At 41.0% G+C, this 24,123-nt stretch overlaps 1 protein-coding gene across 3 annotated transcripts; it reads left to right on the forward strand.

Moving 5' to 3' along the window:
- Positions 1 to 105: 105 nt before the first annotated feature.
- LOC108148637 (cation-independent mannose-6-phosphate receptor) lies at positions 106 to 24,041 on the forward strand. 3 transcript variants are annotated; one of them, XM_017275750.2, is made up of 17 exons: positions 106 to 552; positions 614 to 697; positions 1,468 to 1,684; positions 1,748 to 1,911; positions 1,972 to 2,255; positions 2,314 to 2,461; positions 2,526 to 2,647; positions 2,713 to 2,825; positions 7,929 to 8,383; positions 8,537 to 8,650; positions 16,180 to 16,326; positions 16,983 to 17,162; positions 17,222 to 17,348; positions 18,965 to 19,032; positions 22,473 to 22,743; positions 22,818 to 22,948; positions 23,236 to 24,041. In XM_017275750.2, exons 1-17 carry the CDS (start codon positions 496 to 498, stop codon positions 23,314 to 23,316), a joined length of 2,763 nt encoding a protein of 920 aa, XP_017131239.1. In that variant the 5' UTR covers positions 106 to 495; the 3' UTR covers positions 23,317 to 24,041. The 3 variants fall into 3 exon arrangements, with proteins under 3 accessions (XP_017131239.1, XP_017131241.1, XP_017131240.1); XM_017275751.2 differs by having other exon boundaries at positions 107 to 552; positions 22,473 to 22,650; XM_017275752.2 differs by lacking the exons at positions 16,983 to 17,162; positions 17,222 to 17,348; positions 18,965 to 19,032; ... (1 more) ...; positions 22,818 to 22,948; positions 23,236 to 24,041 and adding an exon at positions 16,562 to 16,758.
- The last annotated feature ends 82 nt before the right edge of the window (positions 24,042 to 24,123 follow it).

Raw genomic sequence — 24,123 nt, forward strand, 5'->3', positions numbered from 1 at the left:
TGCAACAGCTGTTTGAGCAGTGTTACCACACCGACACCCTCTTTTTCTTCTTCTTATCCAATACAATTTGCCTGTAAACGTAAAATAACAGTTTCCAGAGGCAGTGTTGTTTTTTTTTGCCAGGTAATTTAGCCGCATATAAAAGCGGCTGCAATTAATGTAATAATAGATCTTTAGCTATTGGTAACGCCTGGCATTATTTATTTCGTGCAACTGCGTCGCCAGCGAGTGTTTTGTTGTTGTGCAGTGCGTAGAAGAAAAATAAACCTGCGAGCGGCAGTTGAAAAATCGAAGCAGAGAGCCAATTGGAAAGACAATAATAACTTGGCTCTCTCTCAAAATAAACAGTTAGCTTGTGATAAGAAAAATAAAATTTCTTTGTGTGCGCAAAAAAAGTGATTATCTTAAGGGGAATTAGTAATAAACAAACTGCAGGGGTTTCCAGTGCTTTGACATTTTTCGTGGAAATAAATTTTAGAGCCTGCAGGTGACAAAATGCGCTGCAGTTTGCAAAAGGATTGCGCAGCACGCACGCAGGAAAAATTTTACCAGGTGGGGGTACAATTTTATATAATTAAATTCTATTAAATTAATATATTTTATGTTCCTACAGATGCGTTGTCAAATTGCGATTTCCCTGCTTTTGCTGCTTTTGTGTTGCGGCGAGAGTTTCGCCGGTGACGCAGCCGATCAGCTGGTAAGTGGGTGGTGGGAGGAATGTGGGCGGTGGGCGTTTATTTGGGGCTGTTTGTTTGTTTGTTTTGGCTGCGCACTTGTTGCCTTTTGGCCAAGACCCCGTTATTGGCGCTCCGAATGCATGTCTTTCAAGACGCTTATCACTTCCAGTCTTTGTTGGTCGAACTTTCAAATGGCTATGGCTATCAATCAGCAATCAAAAATAAAGGAACGATAACAGCAACAGCAGTTAACCACAGTTATTTTTCAACAAAGCCGCCATAAAAATAGAATTTTTTTTTCATCTTTTGTTATAAAACCACTACTAAGAATTGTAATAGTAAAATTAAAAAACTTCTTCAGAAATATTTTTCACATTATATTGTCATATTTAGTATTATAGATTGTTACAATACTATTATATGAATAATAATTTTAAATTGATCTTATTAACGTAAGGCGTAGATATAATATTAATTACATTTTTAACGATTTTTTCATAAAAAATTTATGTTTATTTTACATTCTTATAAAATATATTAAACAACAAAAGAATAAGTATTTTTCTTATCAAGGCTGCTTTGTTCGAAGAATGCCTATGCTTAGAATTAAGTAGTAATTGTTATTAACATTGTTTAAGAAAATAATAAATATAAATAATAAAAAGAATCGTTTGGATCTTATCATAATCGTTAAATATATATTGTAGATAGTACAACTATATAGTTAAGCAACTGTAAATGTTAGCCTTATTTTGTGAACACTAATTTTGTCGTTTTTATTTCTCTTTAGAAATTTTCCTCTCAGGACTGTAAAATTAAGGAGCCCATATATGGCAACACCTTCGACTTTAGTGGCCTTCATTCGGATCTGGCCCATGTGGTCGAAAGTGTGAGCAATGGCGGCGACAAATTCGAGTTCAATATATGCGGGAATCTCTCCAGAACCTGCAATGGCGAGAGTAATGTGGCAGCCTGCCTAAAAAAACAAGGAAAGGAGTACATCATAGGTGAATTGAAAAGCACAAGAAAGTCCTAAAAAGTTGTATCTCTAAGGTACTTTTATCTTTCAGGTCGTCAACATGAGTTGGTCTACAACAATGGCAAAATGCATCTGGAGTATAAAAGCGGGGCCAAGTGCGAAAATGGCACTACCAGTAATCCCAACTATCAGCTCCATGTTCTACTCAGCTGCGACTATACTTTGGATGCCCAGCCAATGCATGTGACGCCTTATGTAAGGATTATAAAGAGTTTCATTAAGACATAAAATGATCAATAACCTTCTTTATGGTAGGCCAACGATGCCTGTTCTTTCTACATCTCCTATGAAACACCATTGGCATGCCTGCCCATTCCCGATGCCCTGCAATCGAATAGTTGCAGTGTGCGGGACACAAAATCAAATGGAACTTTCGACCTAATGCCCCTGAGTGATAGTAATTACAGGACCAGCAATCGACAGGATGCCTTTTTCCTGATCAATGTCTGTAAACCGGTGCTCTACGGAGAGAACAGCATGTGTCCGCCCGGTAGTAGCGTGTGTCTATTCAGTCCCAAAGCCACGAACTTAAAAGAGCGGTGGGTAAACATTGATTAATACTTTATGTGGATGTTAGTCAATGGATTTCCTACTCAGATTTATAAATTTTGGCAACGTCCAGTCGCGTCCGGTGGTGGAGAACGGGCAGCTATTGCTCAGACATGAGTCACCAACGCCCTGTGCCAAGAACTCCAGCGCCAACTACACCAGCGTGATTTATTTCAGCTGTGATAAGTTCATAAGGGTGAGTAATCTTGGTTTTGCGGCAAAGCAAAGTGGGCAATTATAAACCCATAATTTCCTTTCAGAATGCTCACCCGGAGTTCGCGGGCCTGGGAGCCGATTCCTGCACCTACCAATTCAATTTTGTCACGCCCCTGGCCTGCAATGATCTCAAACCCTGCACGGCTTTTACCGCCTCAAATGAGCTGTGAGTGGTCGACTTCATTTGACGTAACGATTGCACTTTAAGTCCCTCATTTTCCCACTTAACAGCCTGGATCTCAGTTCGCTTAGCTCGAAGCCAGCCCGCACTTTGATTAAGGATGGGAAAAACTATACAATTGCAGTGTGCGCCCATGCTGGGACTCCCTGTCAGGAAAACGGCGGTAAGTCGACCATTTGCGCACTCAAATATAAATATAGATTTTAAGTGCTGATGCAAAACTTACTCGCCATAAAAGGGTCTTAATTAAAGGGTCTTTACGCGAAAACGTTAGGGAAGCGGTAACCTGCTAAAGCTTTAAACCCCTTCGTCTCGAGGACTCTTGTTGTGCGGGATTAATGATTTTTTATTGCTCTTCCGCTCGAGTGGCCCTCTCGGCCATAATCATCTTGGTAACCGGAGAGGAATGCAGGAAAAAATGGGAAGGGCCCGGTCAAGTGTTGACCATTTCATCCGGTTTCCATTAAAGCGCACACGAGTGGCTATTTGTACGACCCCCCAACATATGTCCGTGTATCCTTGCCTACGTTTGTGTGTTGTTAGATGTAAAAGCCAGGGTATGATGATAATGATTTAGATCTGTGATGTGGTCCGTCATATATTTACATAATTTACGATTCTGCCTGTGTATATGCATGCGTGTTGGTCAGACCATTAGCCCAGCTCATTCTCCTATCCGTCCATCGTGTGGCTCCACGTGAAAATTCAATTTACATTTTTTGACGTCAATAATAAGCTAAACGTGCTAGAGGATACTCTTCTTTTTTAATATATATATATTCTTAAAATTGTAAACTTTTGATTGTGTCCATTGAAAATAAAACTTTGTTTTTAATTTGTGTAATTTATATTATATTAGCTTAAAAGTTACAATTTTTTCTGTTTAAGTAAAGGTGCATGATTCAATAGGCAACCAAGGTAAAAACCTTTTTTGCTTAGATGGTTTTACCCTTTTCAACAGATATCAATCAACCTTCAGGTTTACTACTTGATATGGGTGCTTAAATTTGGTTTACCCTTTAATTCTGTTCTTATACGGTTTTATTATATGTTAAAGATTTAAAACAAAATAAGATTCAAAAATCAACTTATGGCCACTGCCATTGCATAATCTTATGCTACATAATGCCTACATATCCGCAGCTTTGATATTTTTCTATTTACTTGCTTTGTATGCGTTGCATCAACATAGGGGACGGTTCGCCATGGCAAATAACAACTTTTCCTGATGTGGGCTGTTGGCAAGTGAAACGTGTCTTTGGTATCTGGTATCCATGGGGTAGCAACGATGTGTATCTGGGCGTTCGCTCTGTGTGTCCTGCATTCGTAGTCGACTGCAGACGCACATCCGTTGGCGCGTCCTTTTCGGTTGGCTGGTTGGCTGGCTGGCTCTCGCGAAAACGCGACTCGCACAAACACATGCACACACATAGGAGATATCATGGCCCAGTGCTGGGCCTAAACAAATAAATAAGTGTGTGCTCCCTTTTGCCAAACTGATGTCCAGGCCATGGAGCAGAGACCTACATGAAATTTTCATTTGTTAGGCAAATAGGAGACGCACACACACACATGACATGCTAGCGCTTTTGTAAACAAGCTGGTGCTTGTATACACTGTTAAAAATATTTTGTTTAGGAAACTATATCTTTAATATAAGAAATGCTTTATAGATAAAACTTCTTCAGTTTTTGAAAGTCTACTAAAATTTGTATACAATTTAGCCTCCAGTTTGACTGATTTTTGTAAGCTTTGTGGGAAATGAATAATAGAGTTTTGTTTGTTTTACTGACTTCTAATGTTTAATCATTTTATACTTAAGGTTTAATTTGAGAGAAATCATGGTAGTGCCTTAAAAAACAAATTTTCAAATAATATTTAACCTGGTTAAAATATGTATATTATCAAAAAAAATATTGTAGTTAGTATAACTTTATTCTGTGGTAAGCGGCTGATACTAGGCTATAGATTTTTAAAGTAAGTTGATCCTGGATAAATATATTTCAAAGTTAACACATTTTTTTCGGTGCACATACACATTGCGCTGCAAGTTCGCTGTTTGGCGCCCAGCTGACATTGGCAGACGGCATATTGCAGGCACCCCATCTCATCCTCCGGTTGGGTTATTAAAATCTCCTGGTGTGCATAGCTGAATTCAATATTTGAAGGCATTTGGCAGGGGGCTTGGCCCTGGCCCACTCAGCCTGCAAGTGAGTTATGGCCACATTTCCCCCCCTTGTAAATCGGTCATGCAAAATCGCCGCCCAACAACTGCTGCTGTTAATTGCTTATGCAGCATGCGTTGCACTGTCATTTTGTGTAATTTTCATTTGCGTTTTCGTTCTGCATTTTATATTTATTTATGGCGGGCCCGGCAAATTGCATTTTTGAGGGCAGCTGCGGGGAATTTGGTCCATGCGTATTGCACCATGTGATTTGATCAGGCAGTCTTCATTTAATTGCTGCTTGTCAAAATAATTGTCTAAACAAATTTAGTTAGGTTTGCTGTTTATAAAGTGCCTTATTGAAGGCTTCATTTTTAAAAGCACTTCATTGAGAGTGCCTTAAACGGCCTGAAATTTAGTATGATTTCTGCCTAGTTATGGCCATTGTTTCTATTTTTTGCTAGTTTACATAAGATAATCGTCCCATATTTTATACAAATCTGGAGAATATCAAATTCCAATGGCACAGCATTTTTGTGCTTGTTGTTTTTCTTGAGCTGCGTCTGCTCTGCAGCTGCTTTGTTTATAATTTCAATTTGCTGTTTTTATTGTTTTCGTATTTTACTCCTTTTTATGAGGGCCCCTTCCCTTCCCCTGCTCTCCTTAGTTATTTGTGTTGGCGCTGCTGCTGGCGGGCAGATTCAATTTGGTCCGAGAACTGGACAAAAACCAAACCCCCAATGCGGACCGCCCCCGCTTTCGTCCTTTTGGCCGTAACTAACACTTGCCGGCAGCTGTTTGGCCTGGATGCGCCATCCAAAGTGGCATCAGGCAGCTACTAAATCGTTTTATATTTGTTTTTCTCGCTTCTGCCGCTTTTTGCTGCCCCCTGCCGGCTGCTGGTCAATGTTTTTAGGGTTATTTCGGCCCTTGCCTGAATGTTTTCTTATTGAAATTCAATTTTCCCGAGGTTTTCTTAACCATTTGCAGGCCACGTTTTTGTTTTTTTGCCCAGAAATATTTTAAGGTCCTTATCAATGCCACTAAGTCAGCTCCTTACTTTTAACCCTTCTCAGCAAAGGGCGAAATTTCAACAATGTTTTGTTTCATGACCGCAATGCGAGCCCCAAGGCCTGCTTTGAACCGAGATTGCATTGGGATTCAATTTACTGCGGTGTATTGTGTCGGTGTCTTTGTGATCGGGTCAATCTCGTTGGATAATCTTGACAAGGAAATGATTTTCACCCAAGGTGTATGTGCAAGAATACTTACCGAGTATATTTGTCCGGATGTATAACACAACTGCGGTCGAAATAGTAGCTCAAATGAGTGAATCTGCTAGTAAAAGCTCTTACAGTCGCTTGGAAAGCACAGTAATAAAAACTGATGGATAATGTTTTCCTATAACTATGGACTAAAGTCTGATTTTCGTGTTTGGAAGTGTTAAAAACTTATTTTCATAAGCCAGCTTTAAAGTGTATTTAAATGACATGGTAAAACTACTAGTTAAACTACTGTATATATCTAGAAATATGAAGATCCAAGGTCTTAAAACCTAAATGGAATTTCACATTTTGTTGGTTGGCTTTTTTATCCTGAGCCCTGCTGTACAAATACATTCTAAGAGGACGTCTTCTGTTCTTCTGTGTTTGTGGTCTGCTAAATTGAATTGCATGCTTCCACAGGACGCTTTCGCAGGTCCTGTTTGGGCCATACATGCTTGAAGTGGGTTATACAGACCTACATACATATATATTGTCACGCAGCCCCACAATGTCATTTATCAATTTAGTTGACAGTCGATTTCTTTTTCGATTTGCCAAAAGCCACCTCAATTGGTCTTTTTCTCTTCGTTTTTTGTTATTTTGGCGTTGTTGGTCATGGCTCTTGATCCTGCATGTGTGTGGATATTTGTCCGTAGTCTGCAATAAAGTACAAAAATGTGGAAGGCGAGTGGAGGGTGAAGAGTGAAGGGGTCTGAAATTACCATACTCTAGTCAAATCACAATCACAATGCTGTCTGCTCTGGGGCGCTCAATCAAAATCCGGCAAATGTGAGTGACATTGCTCAAAATTGTTGGTTTGCAAGTGAAATGGAAGATTGAAAAGGGAAGAGCCCAAAACGACAACTGCAGGGCGATGAGGAGATTCTGTTTATTTCCATAAAATTGAATTGTCAGGACGCTTTTAGCACTCTAAACAGCTTAATGTTATTTTTAGGCAATTAAATTTTAAATTCGTTAAAGGAAGACTTGGAATCTATATAAATTTAGTGGCATCTATGCAAATGGGTATTGATGCGTGCCTGCGTCCATTGTGATGTCACTCAACACTGAAAGTCCGCGCAGGAGGCGGTTCTAAAAGCAATCCGCTTGCTGGACTTCCTCTGAGATCGAAAAAAGGACTAGCAAAGAGAACAATTAATTCTGCCTTTGATGCGCAACGTGTTATCCCTTTTCTTGTGCTTAACGAGTCCTCATGTCCCCAAAACTACACTCTGAAAATACTTAAGGACATAGATTGTTAAGAAAATATTCGACCTCTTAAATATAAAAAAGGGTATTTAGAAAATGAATCACGATCCCTGATTGTTTGTTGCTATAATTTGTATATTAATAATTTCAGAACTGTTAAAATCTTATTAAAGAAAACGAATTCTTCAGCTCCTAATGAATTCGCAACCACTTTAACACTTCTTACAATAATTTTTTTAATGCAAAATGTATCCTACTACTAATCGATTTTTAATATTAATAACTTAATTTAATTTATGAGTGTTGTATTGGCATAACATAATTTTAAATCTAATACAAAATTGAACTTTTTTGAATTATAATTGGGAGCACAGGAGCCAGTAACTTAATTTTAAATCTAAAAAAAATGTATTTTCTTTAGTCTTGATTATGTGCACAGAAGCCACACAAAATTCTTGAAGTGTAGTCATTGAATGGCTTAGGGTTTTCCGGCCAGTATTTGCTGGCCGTTCTCGTGTTTTGTTTGCCTTTGAGATGGCCCTTGTTTTTCTTGCTGACTTTTTGGCGCTTGGCGCCTCACCGTGCAGCACTCAATTGATCCAAACGCTTTTCGTTTTGCACTTGCAGGCGCCTGCTACGAGCAGAATTCCACAACCATCAGCCTGGGCAACTCCAACTCGCAGCTGCGATTCAATCAGACCGGCTCGCTGTATTTGCTGTACGAGGATGGTGCCGAGTGCTCCACAGCGGCGGGCATCAGGCGCTGGTCGACGAAAATCGAGTTTGTCTGTGCGAACAATGCCACCAAGGACAATGCGGGCACTGCTGCCGGAGGGAGCGATTCTTTGAAAATAATTGAGGACTCCAATTGTCAGCTGCTGATCCAATATCAAACGCCGCTTGCCTGCCGGGAACCGATTAAATGCAAGGCCACCGTCTACGTTGACCACACGACGGATGGACTGGGCAGCAGTGGCGACGAGTTGATCGACCTAACGCCATTGATTAGCGCCAGCTACAACTACGAGGCGAAAGTAGAGCTGCCGGCCGGCATGGAGCACCTGGTGCCCAAGGCGACCAAGGTGAGCTGTAGTGTAGTAGTCCCTGATTTCCCACCGGCCCAAAATCCAAACCAAACCAAACCAGACCATCCCAGACCAGACCGTAATTTGCTGGCTTTTGTCTTTGCCATTCAACTCAACTCAGCCAGCCCACGTCCTCTTATTTCTTCGCAGTTCTTTTTGAATGTGTGCCGTCCATTAGTGCCCAAATACCAATTAGGCTGTGCCGGCGGATCTGCTGCCTGCATGGCCAAAGTGACTGCCGACGGCGCCCCCGAGGAGGAGCGTGTAAGTACCACCCGAAAATCCATATACATACATACACTTTGGGGCAAGATGTTAGGTAAACTCTTAAAAACAGAGAAAAGGGTGTTGAATACAAAATATTCCATAAAATCTTTTAAGATCATAGGAAAGATTTAAATAATTTGCATCATAAAATTCAATAAGTTTACGTTGAAGGTATAATTTACATTTTATATTTTAGTATGTAATAGCTAAAGATATAAAATCATTGTACAGAATACTCAATTTGAAATCATAATTCATCATCATAAGAACTTCACATGTACAGTAATACATTTTCAGTTGTACACCATAGCTTATCAACATATATTTTTATATTTTAACATATATTTTTATTTTTTCAAGAAAGCAAATCTTTCAGAAATATATTTTTCTTCCAGCTGTGTACAGTATTTTATATTGTAGTATGAGCTTAGCCTTAATCATTGTAAGAATTTTTTGCTGGAAGCAACGTACCAACAATAGTCGATAATAAATATAAAGATAATATAAGCTCAAATGTTTGAACTATCATTATACAAAACACTCTTACAGTAATACATTTTTAGTTGCTGTTACGTAGACTTTTTATAGAAAGATAATCTGACAGAACTATTATTTTTCTCCTAGCTGTGCATGTGCTTGCCACATTCGATGGCAGTGACAAAGGGTCGCAAAAGGCGGGAGTGTTGGCCACGTGAAAGAAAGCCGCTTATGTGCTTAAAACTCTTTGCATGCATGTAACCTATGGAGTGGGCGCCCAGGGGATCGCTCGTAATTTACGGCTCTTTCCCTTCGTCTTTCCACCTCATAAACGCCTCAATATGGTTGTGGCCGTTTGGTCAAATGCCCAAAATTGTGGCGCCATTCATGCATTAAATATGCAGCAATCTAATTGCTAAGCTTCGCCTCGCCCACATCCCGCTACGAAAAACCTCATTCGGCCATTCGCCCATCCCAGCATCCATTCGTAAGACCCCCGGAGACTGACCAGTGGATTTGGTTGCTTCATTAAGAGGAGCCTTGAACTGGGGGACTGGGAACTCGTATTCGGACTCACACTGTCTGCCGTTGACAGCGGCCAAAAGTTGTTTAATGCCAAAAATCTCCTCGCTGAGCATGTGGCCTCTGGGTCAGTCCAAAAACTGTCTAACTCTGTGGGGTTTGGTGCCTAAATACTTAAGCCCACAAAAGTATGCAATGAAATTTGCTTGAAACGAAATGTCTGCCAGGACCACAAAAAGGCAAAAAATTGAAGCTGCAATCCCTAAACGTCCAAAGTCGGCCAAAATCTTTGCAAATGAATGAGATAATTGGAGGGGATTTGCTTGGATTCAATAATTTATACATTTTTTTCCATTCTCCACATGTATGTATGCATGCATAATAAAAGGTCCTTCTTGGGTTTAAGTTTGGGAAGTTCCTTAAATCGTTTTGGAGATTTTACCAGAAGCTAAGATACCACACATATAATATTGTATATTCTCTTTGAACTTAAAATTGGAAAACAAAATTAAGTCTTTAAATCTTTAAACTTAGCTTTTTGAATTTGTTTTATATAGCATCACAAAAATATAGCATGAAATTTTAATGTCTTGCCTTTAGGGCGTGAAATTGTTCTCTATATATTTGTCACAAGTTTATCTTTTTAGCACAGAAAACTAAAATTATATTAATTTCACTGCGAATACAATTTTATTTCTGTTTGCGTGCCTTTTCGATTATGTTTCCTTTGGCGGCTTTCAGCAGCTTGAGTTTCGGCTTAGTGCCATGACGTCTTTGCTGTAAAAGTTGGATGAATTATCGGGTTCCTCGCTTAGTTTCCCCGCAAACCGCACTCGTCCCACTTCAATCAGCACAATAATTGCATGCGACAATGGATGCATGCCAAGGTGGGGGCAATTCCTCTTGCTAGTGCATTTTCCGTATTCGAGGCCCAAAATGTCGACCTCGCGCCATCAGCACAGACCCCGCCTTTAGACCTCGTGCTGTGGCACCTTCCGGCTCTAACTTTTATCACAAGCTGCACAAATTTCCCGGGAGCAAAAACATTGTTCAAGTTGCTAAAAAATAAGCACGTACGCGTTGGAAATGGCAATGCGCTGGAGTTGGGAGCGGAAAGTAAAAATAGGCAGCAGTTAAGTTGCTGGGAAATGGGGGTCCAGGCCAGTGGTGGATATAAAAGCGATTTTGGGGTCTTAAAAGTCTACTCTGTAAGGAAAATCGGTATTTTATAATTACTTAATACTCAAAATAATAGCTCAATTATCCAAATCATCTCAAATATGTCATATGACGCATAATGGGGTGAAAGTAATAATTGTAAAGGTAATGATTTTTAATCGGGCCAAACGTCTCCATCCTTGAAAGTAAAGGTTCTTAAAAAAATTGGTGAATAATATTTTGTTGGGTAATATTTCTAAAATCCCTCTTAAAATATCTCTGCACCCGCCTCTGTTTCTAATGGCTACAGGGGGTCGGGGTTTTGTGGCTGGCAGCACGCGAGTGAAATATGTGAACATAACGTAAGGTCAGTCAACGTAACGTCGCGCTACGTAACGAAACGGAACGGAAGGAAATGGCAAAATGCGGCTGAGGGGGGGGGTAAAATATCTGTAAAAACAGCTTTTAGCGGCCAGCAGCATCCATGTGAGTATGTGAGTGTGCCTGGAGTGTGAGTGGGTGTGTGAGGTAGTGTGTGGGTGGTGTGTGGGTGGTGTGTGGGTGGTGTGCCTACCGGCGACGTGCTCTGTAAAGCATTTCCGTTAGCGGGGTTGGACTGCAGGGGTTTTTGGGCGTTCTAGATGGCTCCAAATGGGTGGCGGCTTAAAGCGCCATCGGCTTTGTTTTCATGCCGATGGCTTCGAAATAACGCAGTCATGGCAAATATATTTTTTATAAAAATTCTATTGCTTTATTTTTGCAGCCTCCGGTAAAAACCATGAAACACTGAAAACAAATGTGTCTTAATTTTATAAAAAATTGTTTAACGTGTAACTTTACACCTTTAATTTTTAGTCAACGAGCCTCGATAGTAGTATGTATATATTTTTTTCTTATCAATTTAAGTTTTCAAGTTTCAAGAAATCTAAGAGTATTTAAAACTACTACTACTACCAATAGTATCATCCAGGCTTTTCCTAATATATGACATTTCAAAAGTATATATTTATCTCTGTGTACTTTTTGGTCCCTCCATCCATGCTAACATTTGGAGCTATGTTTTGCATTTTGAAAATGCTTCGTTTCCAGAGCATTTCGTGTGCGGAAACGGAAATGTGCTGCTCGTAGCTGCTGACGTGCACTTGAATGGACCCCAAACCCCCATTCCCCACGCCTGCTGTCCTGGCTCCTCCCCTTCCTCATCTGTTAGCCACCCTGGCCACGCCCACTCATTGGCAGTTGTCGAACGTTGTCGCCGGCACTGGCATCTTGGCATGCCTCCAACCCGAGCCCCTTAAAGCCGTTATCGCATGCACATATTTTAATGTGCTGCCACTGCATATCCCCAGGCTAACAGCTACAATGGGAAGAAGCATTGCCTGAATCCCAAGAGGAAATTCCATTAACCCGCTATGTACAAAAGTAAACCAGTTACCAAAAAGTAACAGCGCCAAACAAATTTTTAAACAAAATGTTTTTTTTTTTACAAATGAATTAAACAGTTTAAAAGTTGAATTGTTTTTAATTTTCTATCCAAAATTTGTTAAGTAATAATTTGTACCAAAAAATTTTAGAATTTCTTTCTTAATTTTCCCTTTTTTGCCTTTTCAAAAATAATTATGGGTTTTGGAGTGTACAACTTTAAAAGATATTATGTCTTTAGGGTTTTTTTTTTTAAATTACAGTAAACGCACAGAGAAACCAAAAGCTTTTGCTACTTTTCTCTAACGGAAACTAAAAGGATTACGTTCTAATATATCAAACTATTATTTTTAAATTAATTAATGTGATACTGGTAAATGGTATTTGTAAATTTATAAAAATTTTAAAATGCCAAAAACAGTGCAAATGGGGGCAATGTTTTGTGTTAAGTTATTTATAAATATAAATTATAGAAAATCACTACTTGCCTTTAAGGGGTTAAGCGATTGGCACTGCAGACATTTGTCGCCTGGTACGCTTGACTTAAAGGAAGCTCGGATCAGCGACACGTTTGATTTTTGCTGGGAATTTCGCCTTGGATTGCTGCGAGTACGAGTGCGAGTGCGAGTCAATTCATTGGCATGCAGCGACTCCATTGTCAACTCGATGGGGGCGTTTGACTTGTGACAGTGCAAATTTGGCACCGGGCATGTGACGGGAATGGCGATTTCCATTTCCCCCATACCACCGACTTGCGGTGGGTGCATCATCTCCATTTGCATTTGCATTTGCATTTGCATTTGCACTTCCGACAATAACCACAAAATCGTCAAAATGGCTGCCGATGGTGGTCTTCGCCCCATCAAATCGGATTAATAATGAAATTGATCAAATTGTTGTGCAAACAGCTGAATGCCTTGCCAGCAGCAGTTCTCGTCCTGCCAGTCCTGTCTGTCCTCCAGCTGCCATTGTGCTTATTGTTATCCCAGTTATTGTCCTGGCCCTCAATGTCATGGCTGTCCTCCCCCTGTTGTTGTAGTTTCATAAATTCCTGTGAGTTTCAGTATCGACCAGGCCATAATCTCAATGCGTCCGCAGGCCAGCCGAACCCATCCTTTGGTCCTGCGAGAGTCCTGGTTCGCTGGCATTTTTGCTAGTGAATCGCTGAACTTGCGGAATTTTTTATTGCTTTTCAATCGATGCATGGCTTTGTCCTTTTTTTCTTCAGATAACAAACCAGCTTTTGTTTAAAAAATCATATGTAAGACCATAATTTAACAAAAAACTTACACGGCAAAATTCCTTCCCCGAAATATTAACACTAATTACATGTTGAATAAAAACGAAGAACTATTAAATTATAATTTACTATAAAACATTTAGAGGATTCACTTTTTTGAAAGCATAACATAGACTGGATTAAAATGTTACATTTATGTAAAATAATACTTAAACAAAGCATTAGGTTTTATGAAGACAAATTACTATGGAATTCCTTTTATAAAGATTACTTGCATCGAAATCATTTTCAGTCAAGAAAACAATTCCTTAAATCCCCTTGTTTCCCCAAGCTCTATAATTCATCATTGATTTCCTTTTTGAACGCTCCTTTTGTATTTAAAATCAGTTACAATCCCCAAATATAAGTTAAGGGATAAAATCCCTCCACCTCCAGTGTTTCGCCACTAATTAGAACCAGCTACCTAAATAAATGTCGTGCCCTGAAATCCTTTTGAGAATCCAAAACAGTACTTTTAATCTTCTACCGCTTTCTCGTTTCTCTGCAGCGCATTTAAGTTTTCGATTTGTTTCCCTGGCTGAGCCAAAGATTTCCCAACAATCAAGTCAAGATTTTCTTCTTGTTTTCCTGTCCCTTGCTGTGAGCTTGGCCTTGCCTTGCCCTGCCCCGTGTCCTTTCTTTGTGTGAGTGTGTGTGTGTGCTTGGTTTGCTTGTCTTTAGTTTTTTTTTTGGAGCAACTCATTTATTTGTATCTGCAAACAATTAAGTTACTTTCTGTCTGGCCGGCCAGTCGTCGCTGGCATTTCCTTTTTTCTCTGTTATCCTTGAGAGGAAAGTTTGGTGAAACTAAAAAAAATAATCACAAATATCCAGGCGCACGCACACTGGCAAACGGAAACATACAGAGAAGTTACTCGCTTGTTCAAATGCGATAAGAAAGTTTTTCAATAAATTTTGCACAGCAAGCTACTGGGAAAACTTACTGCTTCTACGGCTACTGCTACTGCTGCTGTTGCTGTTGCTCTTGCCAGTGTTTTAAGTCGGTAAGCTGGCGCCGACAAATACCCCTCGATATGCCCTATTTCCTAGCTAGTGCTCCTCAGAGCCTTTACCACCCCCTTACCCCCTTCCTTCCAATGCTAATGAGGATGCCTGGCTGAAGGTCAGGCCTTGGAGCCGGTGCCCATCCCTGTCTCAATCTCGTTGTGTATTTGCTGATGGCGCATTAGCTGCGATTTTGATTTTCAAATGGATTTTCAAACAGGAGAACGGGAATGGCCAGTGAAACGGCCAGTAATAAATAATAGAGCAAACTGCTAAAGCATTGCCTGAGCTGCATACGAAATGAGTTTGGAGCCGGCAACTTGGCACTGGCACTGGCACTCTGCTGCTCCTGCTCCTGCTCCTGCTCCTACTCCTGCTCCTACTCCTGCACCTAATACGTTTAAGATGAGACGACAACATGTGCAACGCTTGCCGCCATCGACCTTGTTGACCCGAGAATAAATCTTGTGCCACTCGAACGCCAATGCACTTGCTTCCTGCCCCTTTCCCTGCCCCTGCCCCTGCCAATGCCCCTTTTGCTACCCCCTGGTAGCCCCTTTTCCAAACGTTGGCATCCCTGCTTTTTGCGCATTAAGCTCACGTCGATGGCCGGCTAGTTGGATAGCTGGCAGCGTTTAAGCTGCCTGATTGCCAATAGCAGCAGTTAGCGTGCTCCATCGTTGAGGGCAGCAACAGCTGCACAGGCGACGAGCAGGTCGGATGCTCCAAATAAACCCTATTGTCCTCAAATATTAAAAGAAAAATACAATAAAAACTATAAATAAGAATATATATTTATACTTTTAAACATTGTCTCATTTATTTATTTTGGTTACTACAAATTCTTTAGTTGGGTTTTTGGGATTTTCCCTTTCCCTAATTTATATATGACCACCTATACATTGTATTTAGACTTAGACCATTATCGTGAGCTTTACTCCATTGAAGATGTTAAAAGTAGTGCCTTTAAACAATATCGAAAAACGACATTTTAAAGTCCTGTTTATTTTATTTGGTTAATACAAATCTGTGTGGTATATATTAGATAATAAAATTGCCTAGCACAGACATATTTTAATACTTAGCTCTTAAAGACTTTATAATGTAACATATTCAATTACTTAACTCTTAAAGTCTTAATAATGACTTAACCATAAAGAATGCCCCAAAAAAAAATTCATCGAATACAGACAACATTTTGGTGTAACCATTTCTTCGTGAGGGGCTTGGCCCTCCCAGAATGAAAATCATTTTCAACGGAAGTCAGTTGTGCTCATATTGGTCGGGTGTCCAGTGCCATTGAACTATCCATTAAATGGTCGTTTGTGCTGACTCGGACCGGCATGTCCTGTTGACCGGGGGTCGGGGGTGCCCCCATCCCCATGCCAGTTATCATCGCATCGATGTGCCGGCCATTCCACTCAGAATCCGAATCCGAATCCGGCGGATGCGATGCTGGTTGGCCTGGACACCGACGACAACGATAGCAACAAGCTGAATAAGCCTGAAGCGGGCGACAGCGACACAGAAACGTGTGCGTGGCTCAGACAGGAATTTCGAGTTATTTGCCGCAATCTCAGACATAAAGTTAAACATTTCACGAACGCCGAGGTTGATTTAAATCACTCCCTTTCACTCGTTTACCCTTTTTTCTCGAACACAGAGCTTGGGCTTTCCACTGGTGTCACTGACGCGAAGGAATCGCACCTTCGCCGAGCTTCTGTACTTGAAAGGAGACCCCTGTCCCACGGACAACACTACGGAACTCTCCACGCGCCTCCTTTTCAACTGCAATATGCGTGCCGGTCGGGTAAGTACACTGCTAGAAATTAATACAAATAATAAGGCAATTCCTATTAACATGGCAACTACGTGTATATGCAGCAACTTATGTTAAACTATCCGTATATTTAATAACTAACACTTGTAGAGCTTTGAATTTGTTAGTTCTGAATAACCATACTAGTTTTTCTTTGCAATTGCAGACTAACTTAAATTATATTTTTATGTTTGTGATTAAAATAAGAATATTTTCCTTCATTTAGGGTCATCCAGTTCTGCGTTTAATTAAGGACTGCACTTACATATTTCACTGGGAAACAAAATTTGTTTGCCAAAGACGATAATTTTTAATTGGATAATTTCAACAAATAAATATTGGATACATTTCGAGTTACAAATTTGAGGACATTGAACACTTGAAAAAGTTCTATATTAAATTATTATTTATTATAAATTGTAATATGAGTTGTTTTAAATTTGGTAATTAGAAAACTAAAAAGGAAGTTTCTTCTTTAAATTTAATATGTAGGACCATTTGCAGAAGGGGTCGCAAATTGGCATCGATATCTGCGAACAGCTTTGAGTGGCTGGGTGTATGTGATTATTTCATGGCCACCAGACCCATTTGTGCTGCAAATTGCCTACCTGCCACTAATGGTTGTTCCTCGTTCCTCCTCCATTTAGGGACAACCGGTGCTGCGTTCGATTGAGGACTGTTCCTACCGATTCGAGTGGCAGACGAATGTATTTTGCCCGCCGCACGAGTGCACCTTCAGTGAGGACACTTGCGAACTGGTGCACGACGAGCTGGATCGGCGATTCAACTTCAAGAGTGCGCCGTTCACCAAGGATGGCAAGATTGAGGTGAGTCGAACTGAACGGGTGTCTGAGCAGGACATTAAATTGCATTTTTCCGGACTCAGGTTGACTACAATGCCACCAAGATGTCGGTAAATATTTGCGGAGCGCATCGCAAGGCAATGACGGACTATTCGCAGGCACTGGTCAACATATTCTTCACACACGAGTCGCCTAATTGCGGCCGAGAAGGTGAGTGTGCTGTCCCGGCTAATTCGATTTACATATCCCGGAGCTCGAGGATCAGGAGAGAGTACGAGTACTAGTCCGAGTCCGCGTTGTCGCTTGTCGCTTCCGTTTCCGGATCCGGTTCCGCTTCCTTTTCCGCTGGCGCAGCACGCGCGCATTGCCGCCATTTTGTTACCTTCTTTATCTGGCTTTTCCTATCCGCTCGCCTTTTTTTTTTTGGTTTTCGGTATGCTCTTGGGTGTTTTGTGTGAACACGAAGGAATCGCATTAGATTTGGCGTTCAGCCCAATGCACTTTCCTTGCCGGCACTTCATGCACCACCATTTCGTTCCTCCCGGCATTTTATCGCGTCATTTTTGTCGCTGGCACTCGTACTTTTTTCTTATATAGCGGCGCCGTTCTTGCAACTGCGACATTTTCGGGCACTTGTCGTGCTTTTTTTTCCGTGTCGCTTTTTAACTAAGACTCTTTTTGTCCGTCTGCAAGCAAAGTGCTTGAAATCGTACAATAAAAAAGAATTATACAAAAAAAAAAAACTGGAAGCAAACGAAAAAACTGTCTACGAGATAATGCGGTAAAATAATCTTGCTGCACTTGGGAAAATCTCTCTTTTTCTCTCGAGATTTTCCTGTGTTTTTTGTATATATTTTTATCATTTTTTTTGTTAATGTGATACTACTGCATGAATATTTAATGCATGCAGAAGCAGACAGTCATGGACAGACTGTGGGTGAGATTTTGGGGGAGGGGGGCGCCTTGCTCTGCCGAGATTTCCCTCAGGCCATCGGGGTTAGCTGCCTTATATTCGCACAATGATTTTTATTCGAGCCATTGCATGGCACTTAAAACTTTGCCATTAAAAGCAAAAAGTTTTTATTTTGACAAATAAAACTGACGACGATTTAATTATGACACATCTCCATTGTTTTCGGTCCCGGCCGTAAAATGGAATTATTTTAAAACTCTGTTTGGCCCACAAACTGTTTCGCCATTGTGGTACGACAATGCGCAATCTGCAAACGATCAGACAATTTTAATATGCCCAGTGACAGGCGTTAGCAGATACCAGAATTCCAGTGTGGGTGGAGTGGAGTGGAGGGACCTTGGCTTGCTAGCCCAAATCCCAACGAGTTGTAGATTTTGTGTGGCTTTGCGACCGGAGCTGAGGGCTTTGATTCCCCCGCTCCACACACACACACACACAGAAGTATACGCATTTGACCGAAAACAGTGGAAGCCTGGCCCTGCAGGATTCCAGGACAACCAGGACAACCAGAAGGAGAATCAGCAGCAGTAGCAGCAGCTGGAGCTGGAGCTATGTTGTCGTCTGTGGTGATAATTATTTTTGGCTTTTATGCGATAACTTTGCGGTGTCCAGGCCCAATCCACTTTGCCAAGCCCCCTAGTGCTGTATCATTTGAAATTTTGATAAGGATATACTGCGTGCGCCTTTGTGTGGACCATTAAAATGGAAAGCCTGACTTTTGGGGCTGTCTGTGCTGCTGTTTTTGCCTTTTGTGCGCCTTTATTAGGGTTAAGATTGTTTTGAATGCGGCTTCATTTGAACTAATTAAAGTGCTCTCGAAACTAATGCCCTATTACGTTTACACCCCTTGCAGGCACAATGAACGTCCAGATTCGCCTAATATGCAGCAACCAGACGGACAGCAGCAGCACCATCTCGAGTGTAAGTACGAAGAATTGTATATGTATCCGCTTACCTGAATCAGTAAACATCGCAACTGCTGCTTATTCTTGGCTTTTCCAAGGATTACATACAAAAAAAAGTGTAGTCCGCCTTTCAGCGTCGCCCTGCCAAATGCGCATCAAAGAAGCTGGGCGAGGTAACGGCAACTTTAAGGATATTTTCCATGCTTTTTATTTAAATACCCTAACGGAGAGTTGGTTTGGTATTTGATTAAATATTTTTTTTGGGCAGCTATTTAACCAAATCAAATTCCAGTTCATAATCGGAATTCCTTTTTCTTAGAGGTACCTTCATTTTGGTGCGACCTTTAATTACTTTAGGCATAAATGGGTAAATTACTTATGATTTTGTGGTACAAATTTTGATTTAACGTATATTATTAAGTCTTGCCGCGAAGCTTTGCAAATGTATATATGAAATCTTCATAACTAAAGTAATATATTAAAATATTAATATTAATTTGTCGAATATTTAAATCTAATATCAAATCATTTAAATCTAATAACTTAAAGTTCATTTATGAATTTAATTCTTGTTGTATCTATGGGGTTCATTAGTTTAATTTTTTGTATATATTTTTTATTTATTTTTATTGTTTATATTACTAGCGTTCAATTTCTTACTTTCCTGCTAGAGTACTAAAATCTCGATCTAATGAAAAAATGGTTTCCTTTCCCCTTTCCTTTTGTCTTGTTATTTTGTGAATGCGAACAAGAAATCCTTGCAGTCGGTGGGTCCGTTCTCAAAGTCTCGCCACAAGGCACAGGGCTTGGGCTTGGGCTTCAAAGCGAAAATGTGGGAAATATGTGTGCGGAAAAGGGCAACCAGGGACTTACTGACGCAGCAGGACCTCCACCATGGAGCGGTAGGGGATGGACGCGGTGAATGGGAGGATGGGTCAGGAGGTCAGGGTTCGGAAGGCGGCAGGTGTCCTTTGTTATGCTTACCACTTGGCAATCGGCTTTGCCTGTGCATCCTCCTCATTCTCAGCCCTTTCCCCCATGGTTACTATGTCCTTTGTCCTCTGTCCTTTGTCTTTTCATATTTTGTGTTTTTGAGGTTCGCTTTGCGTTTCTTGCTTCTTGTCTAATGCCTTAGCTGCTGGTTGGAGCTTTTGTTTCTCGGGATCACTCGTGTCGCCCAAGTCTTTGTTGTCATCTGGGGATGCAGGTGCAGATGCTGGCCCCATTTCACATCAGTCGAAAAGATATGCATTGTTCACAGAGACCGACCTCTGCATTTATTGACCAGGTGACCCCTGCACTTTGGTAGTGGTTTAGACCAACTAAGGATCGCCATGCCAGAAGGCAGTCGGCAGGAGCAAATTGAATTACATTGCAGTCTTTTATACGGCTCCTACTGAGCGCTCGTGTTGGTAATAATGTAATTAATTTGCATTTGCCTGTAGCACTTTGACTAATGACCAAGGATCTGACTTTGTTGTGGCTTGCTTCTCCAGGAGGCAGCATCATTAGCATGCAGGGCAACCTGGCTGCTTTTGGCTCTCTTTAAGCTAATTAATAATTGTTTGTTTTGCTTGGGCGACTATTAACCGCAGGTTACCCAAAATATTTCCTCATTTTGCCAAGCACAATGCATCGTAATTAGTGGCCTAGGTGCAATTGCATTGGCTGCTGCCCGAAATATTATATATTTGCAATTAGGGCTTGAGGTTGGCGCTCTCGAAAAAACGCCAAAAACACTCGATGGCCATCAGCAGACCGCATTGTAGTCCATTACGCAAAATTACGCCGGAGGAAGTGCCGCTGATTGAAAATATTTGCCGGTCCATTTTCTAGTTCGATAGTTTTGTATTTTAGCCATTTTACCAGTTTTTCCCGGCCAGACAGGACCCGTTTTGTCGTCCTGTTTGGCTTCGATTTTGCATTCGTGGCACCAAGCAATTGGCCCAAATTTAAACCAGCTGCAAGCTGTTTGCCACCTCCGACAAACGTTTCCAAATGCCGTCGCCACCGGGGGGCCATGTCACAGATGCGGGCTGTGGCCTCTGTCACCCCTTGTAGTCCACATAGCACTTCCCACATACCACACCCCATCTCCCATAACCCACATGCCACCCCCCTTTTAACCGACTTTCGTCTGCCAAACGCAAACGAATCGAACCCTCTGCCTCCGAGTTTGGGTCGCCATTCGAGTGCATGCACTATACGGTGATGTTAATTGCTTGACACGCTCTCTGTGCTCTTTAATATTTCCATTTTGTAGCCAGAGACAGCTAATACATTTGACTTATTTAGCTGACTCAACAGGTTAAGCCGAACAAGATGTTCTGGTCAGCTTGGCAGGGCAGCTGAAATGAGGGAGAAGCAAAGCTTATCGCTTTAAGAGCCCAGCACGTTTTAATCCTTGAACTACTAAGCTGAAAATAGCACTGCGAACTACACCTTAAAAAATAATCATGCATAGAATGGTACAAAAATGCTATTTACTATCTAATCGTTTTTAAAATTCACTGAACCTTAGAATAAATGAAAATCACAAAGGAATGAATAAAAGTAATTAATAATAAAATAAACCTAAAATTAATTTTTTTTTTGGGAAATAAGATATGTTTACAAAGTGTAATTGAAACCCAAAATTAATACAATGTGTCTAAGAAATCTGTGTTTTATAAAAATACCTATTTTAGAGAGTAACTTTTTTGGTAAATTATAAAAACTCCTTTGATTTTGTGGTGCACTCTGTTATTAAATTTTTCGAGTGTATGGTGCATTTACAGCAAACTATTTTTATATATATATATACAACGAAGGACAACTTTTTGGGAGCAACAAAAAGGATCTGTGTACACGGTTCCTGGTAGTGCTACTGGCAGCGACGCTGTTGGAAAATTAGCGATTCAATGAAATGGGATTTTAAATGGCTGCAAACTTTTTAATGCGTTGCCCCCGTTCGTCCTTGTGCCAAAGTGGGTGGCCATCCGCCGCTCCTCGGTTCTACTCGCGGACATGTTCGTGTCTGGTGCGGCGCCTCGCCGTGACGGGAAAGTTTGTGCCAGCTCACCAGCCAGCCATCCAGCCAGGCAGTGAGCGTTTTTGCCTCGCCACTTGCAGTTGCTAGTTGCAGTTGCGCCGCAAAAGTTTTTAAATTATGCGCACATTTGCTGTTTCATTTTGCAGTCGCTGGTCGCGTCGGAAATGGTCTTTGGGTGAAAGTGTTACAAGCGCAAAGGCACAGAACACAGAGCACAGCACAGCACAGCAAGGGTTCTTTTTGTTGCCAGGCGGCAGGATGCCGGAAACAAGCTGCGAGCAGTTGTTGCGCCACGAATTTGTGCCTGGGTCCACTCGTATTTTACTTGGAATTTATGCCCCAGTCTCCATATCAATTTATTTATTTATTTTTGCCCAGCCCTTAATGAAGAAAGTTTCTAATTACACGGATCCGCTTTCTTGCAGGACCAGCAATGCAATTTGCTTTATGTGCAGCGAACGCCGAGCATCTGTGAGTTCCTATCCCTCGGCGTGGCCCAGCAGGATGGCCAAGGTGGGGGTTCGAGCAGCTCCACGAGCAGCAGCACCACCAGCAGCACCACGTCCACCACCACCAGCACTACAACTCAAGCATCGCCAGCGGGTAAGCCAACCAAGGCGGCCACGTCGACAACGACAACAACAGCTGCTCCCGATCCGGCGGCTACTCCCATCGGGCCAACGGCGTCCGTGGGCAGTAAGTGCAGCTGGCCCACCTCGATTTCCCGCTCCTCCATCACTCATACGCCCTCTTCTCCCCTGACTTTTCAGCCATCCTGGCAGCCATCCTGTCGGTGACCTTCTGTGTGACGTGTGTGGGCCTGTTTGCCTTTTCACCGGCGCGAAGACAGCGCGTCCGTCGACTCTTCCGGCGCAGCAATTCCGCGGTTCGATATTCCCGGGTAAGTTGTCGTACATTCAAGACCTTCGAATGTAGAAATTCTGTCAAGCCTGAATTAATTTGAGTAAAAAAATATATATTTTTTTGATAACTGTTAAAAAAAACCATTTTTGTGTTCTTTTTCAAAATTACCTTTAGAAAAAGATTTAATATTCAAGATAACTTTTCGAATGTAAATAATATTAATTTCTGTATTTCTTATTAAAAATCATGGGATTTTTATATTGAATTTCTTATATTTCTGATTTATTTAAGATGACTTCTCTATATGTTTATCCCTTCATACAGGTGCAATCCAATGAGGAGGCCAACCTGCTGCTGGAGCCCAATGGCGAGTTCACCGAGAGCGATGATGACATGCTGCTTTAGGTTGGCCCAAACCAAAACCAAACTAAACCAAAGTCGTCGTCGGACGCCTTCTTAGCCATTAGCATGGGGCTGGGGCACATGGTGGCGGACCGGAAACGGGGGTAGCTAGTTAAAGACACGCAAAATCCCAAAGTGAGTAACATAGAACACCAAAGACATAACTGAAAAACGGAACTGATTGTGAGCAAAACAAAAAACTAATAAAACCAATGTAGGCAAGTAAGGATAATAAACAGGGGGGGGCGAACTGCTGATATAAAATTGTACAATACGCGTAGGCAACAACGACGACTTACAGAAACCAATTAACGGAACCATATATATACACATTATATATTTTATATACCCTTCGTGTGTAAAGGAAGATCCCCAACCTAACCCGTACCTATAGCTATAGATAAATGCGGCCTGCATTTGCCAGAGAATTGCAAAGGACAATTGCTTAAAACGTAATTTCGCTGAAGGCTAGATATATATAACCTATATAGCATAGCAGCTTTTTTTTCCAGTGACTTACACTGATTTCCTTTTAACCAATTCTTGTGCAGCTTGTATGCAATTTTTATGGTATTTATTTGAAACGATTTGTATTTTATTCTAAGGCAATATGTACTTCATTTTCTGTTTGCTTCTTGTGTTGTTTTAGTCTATTAAGGCAAGCCACATTTAAAACGGCTAAATGTACAATTTTAAATGTATACACACTTAATAAAATATTAAAAATATATGTGAAAAAACTTATTTCATAGGTGGTAGTTTTTAAAAATTACCTTTATTCTCTTTCAGTATAGTTAATAAAGAAACCTC

The sequence above is a fragment of the Drosophila elegans genome, unplaced genomic scaffold (assembly GCF_018152505.1).
Source record: "Drosophila elegans isolate 14027-0461.03 unplaced genomic scaffold, ASM1815250v1 contig_476, whole genome shotgun sequence".
Classification (NCBI taxonomy): Eukaryota; Metazoa; Arthropoda; class Insecta; order Diptera; family Drosophilidae; genus Drosophila; species Drosophila elegans.

What these genes read in the sequence shown, in the direction of transcription:
- LOC108148637 (XM_017275750.2), top strand. Translation starts at nt 496, where the DNA reads ATGCGCTGCAGTTTGCAAAAGGATTGCGCAGCACGCACGCAGGAAAAA. An exon ending in CGCAGGAAAAATTTTACCAG is followed by an intron (nt 553 to 613) that starts GTGGGGGTACAA and finishes ATGTTCCTACAG; the next exon opens with ATGCGTTGTCAAATTGCGAT. An exon ending in GCCAACGGCGTCCGTGGGCA is followed by an intron (nt 22,744 to 22,817) that starts GTAAGTGCAGCT and finishes CTGACTTTTCAG; the next exon opens with CCATCCTGGCAGCCATCCTG.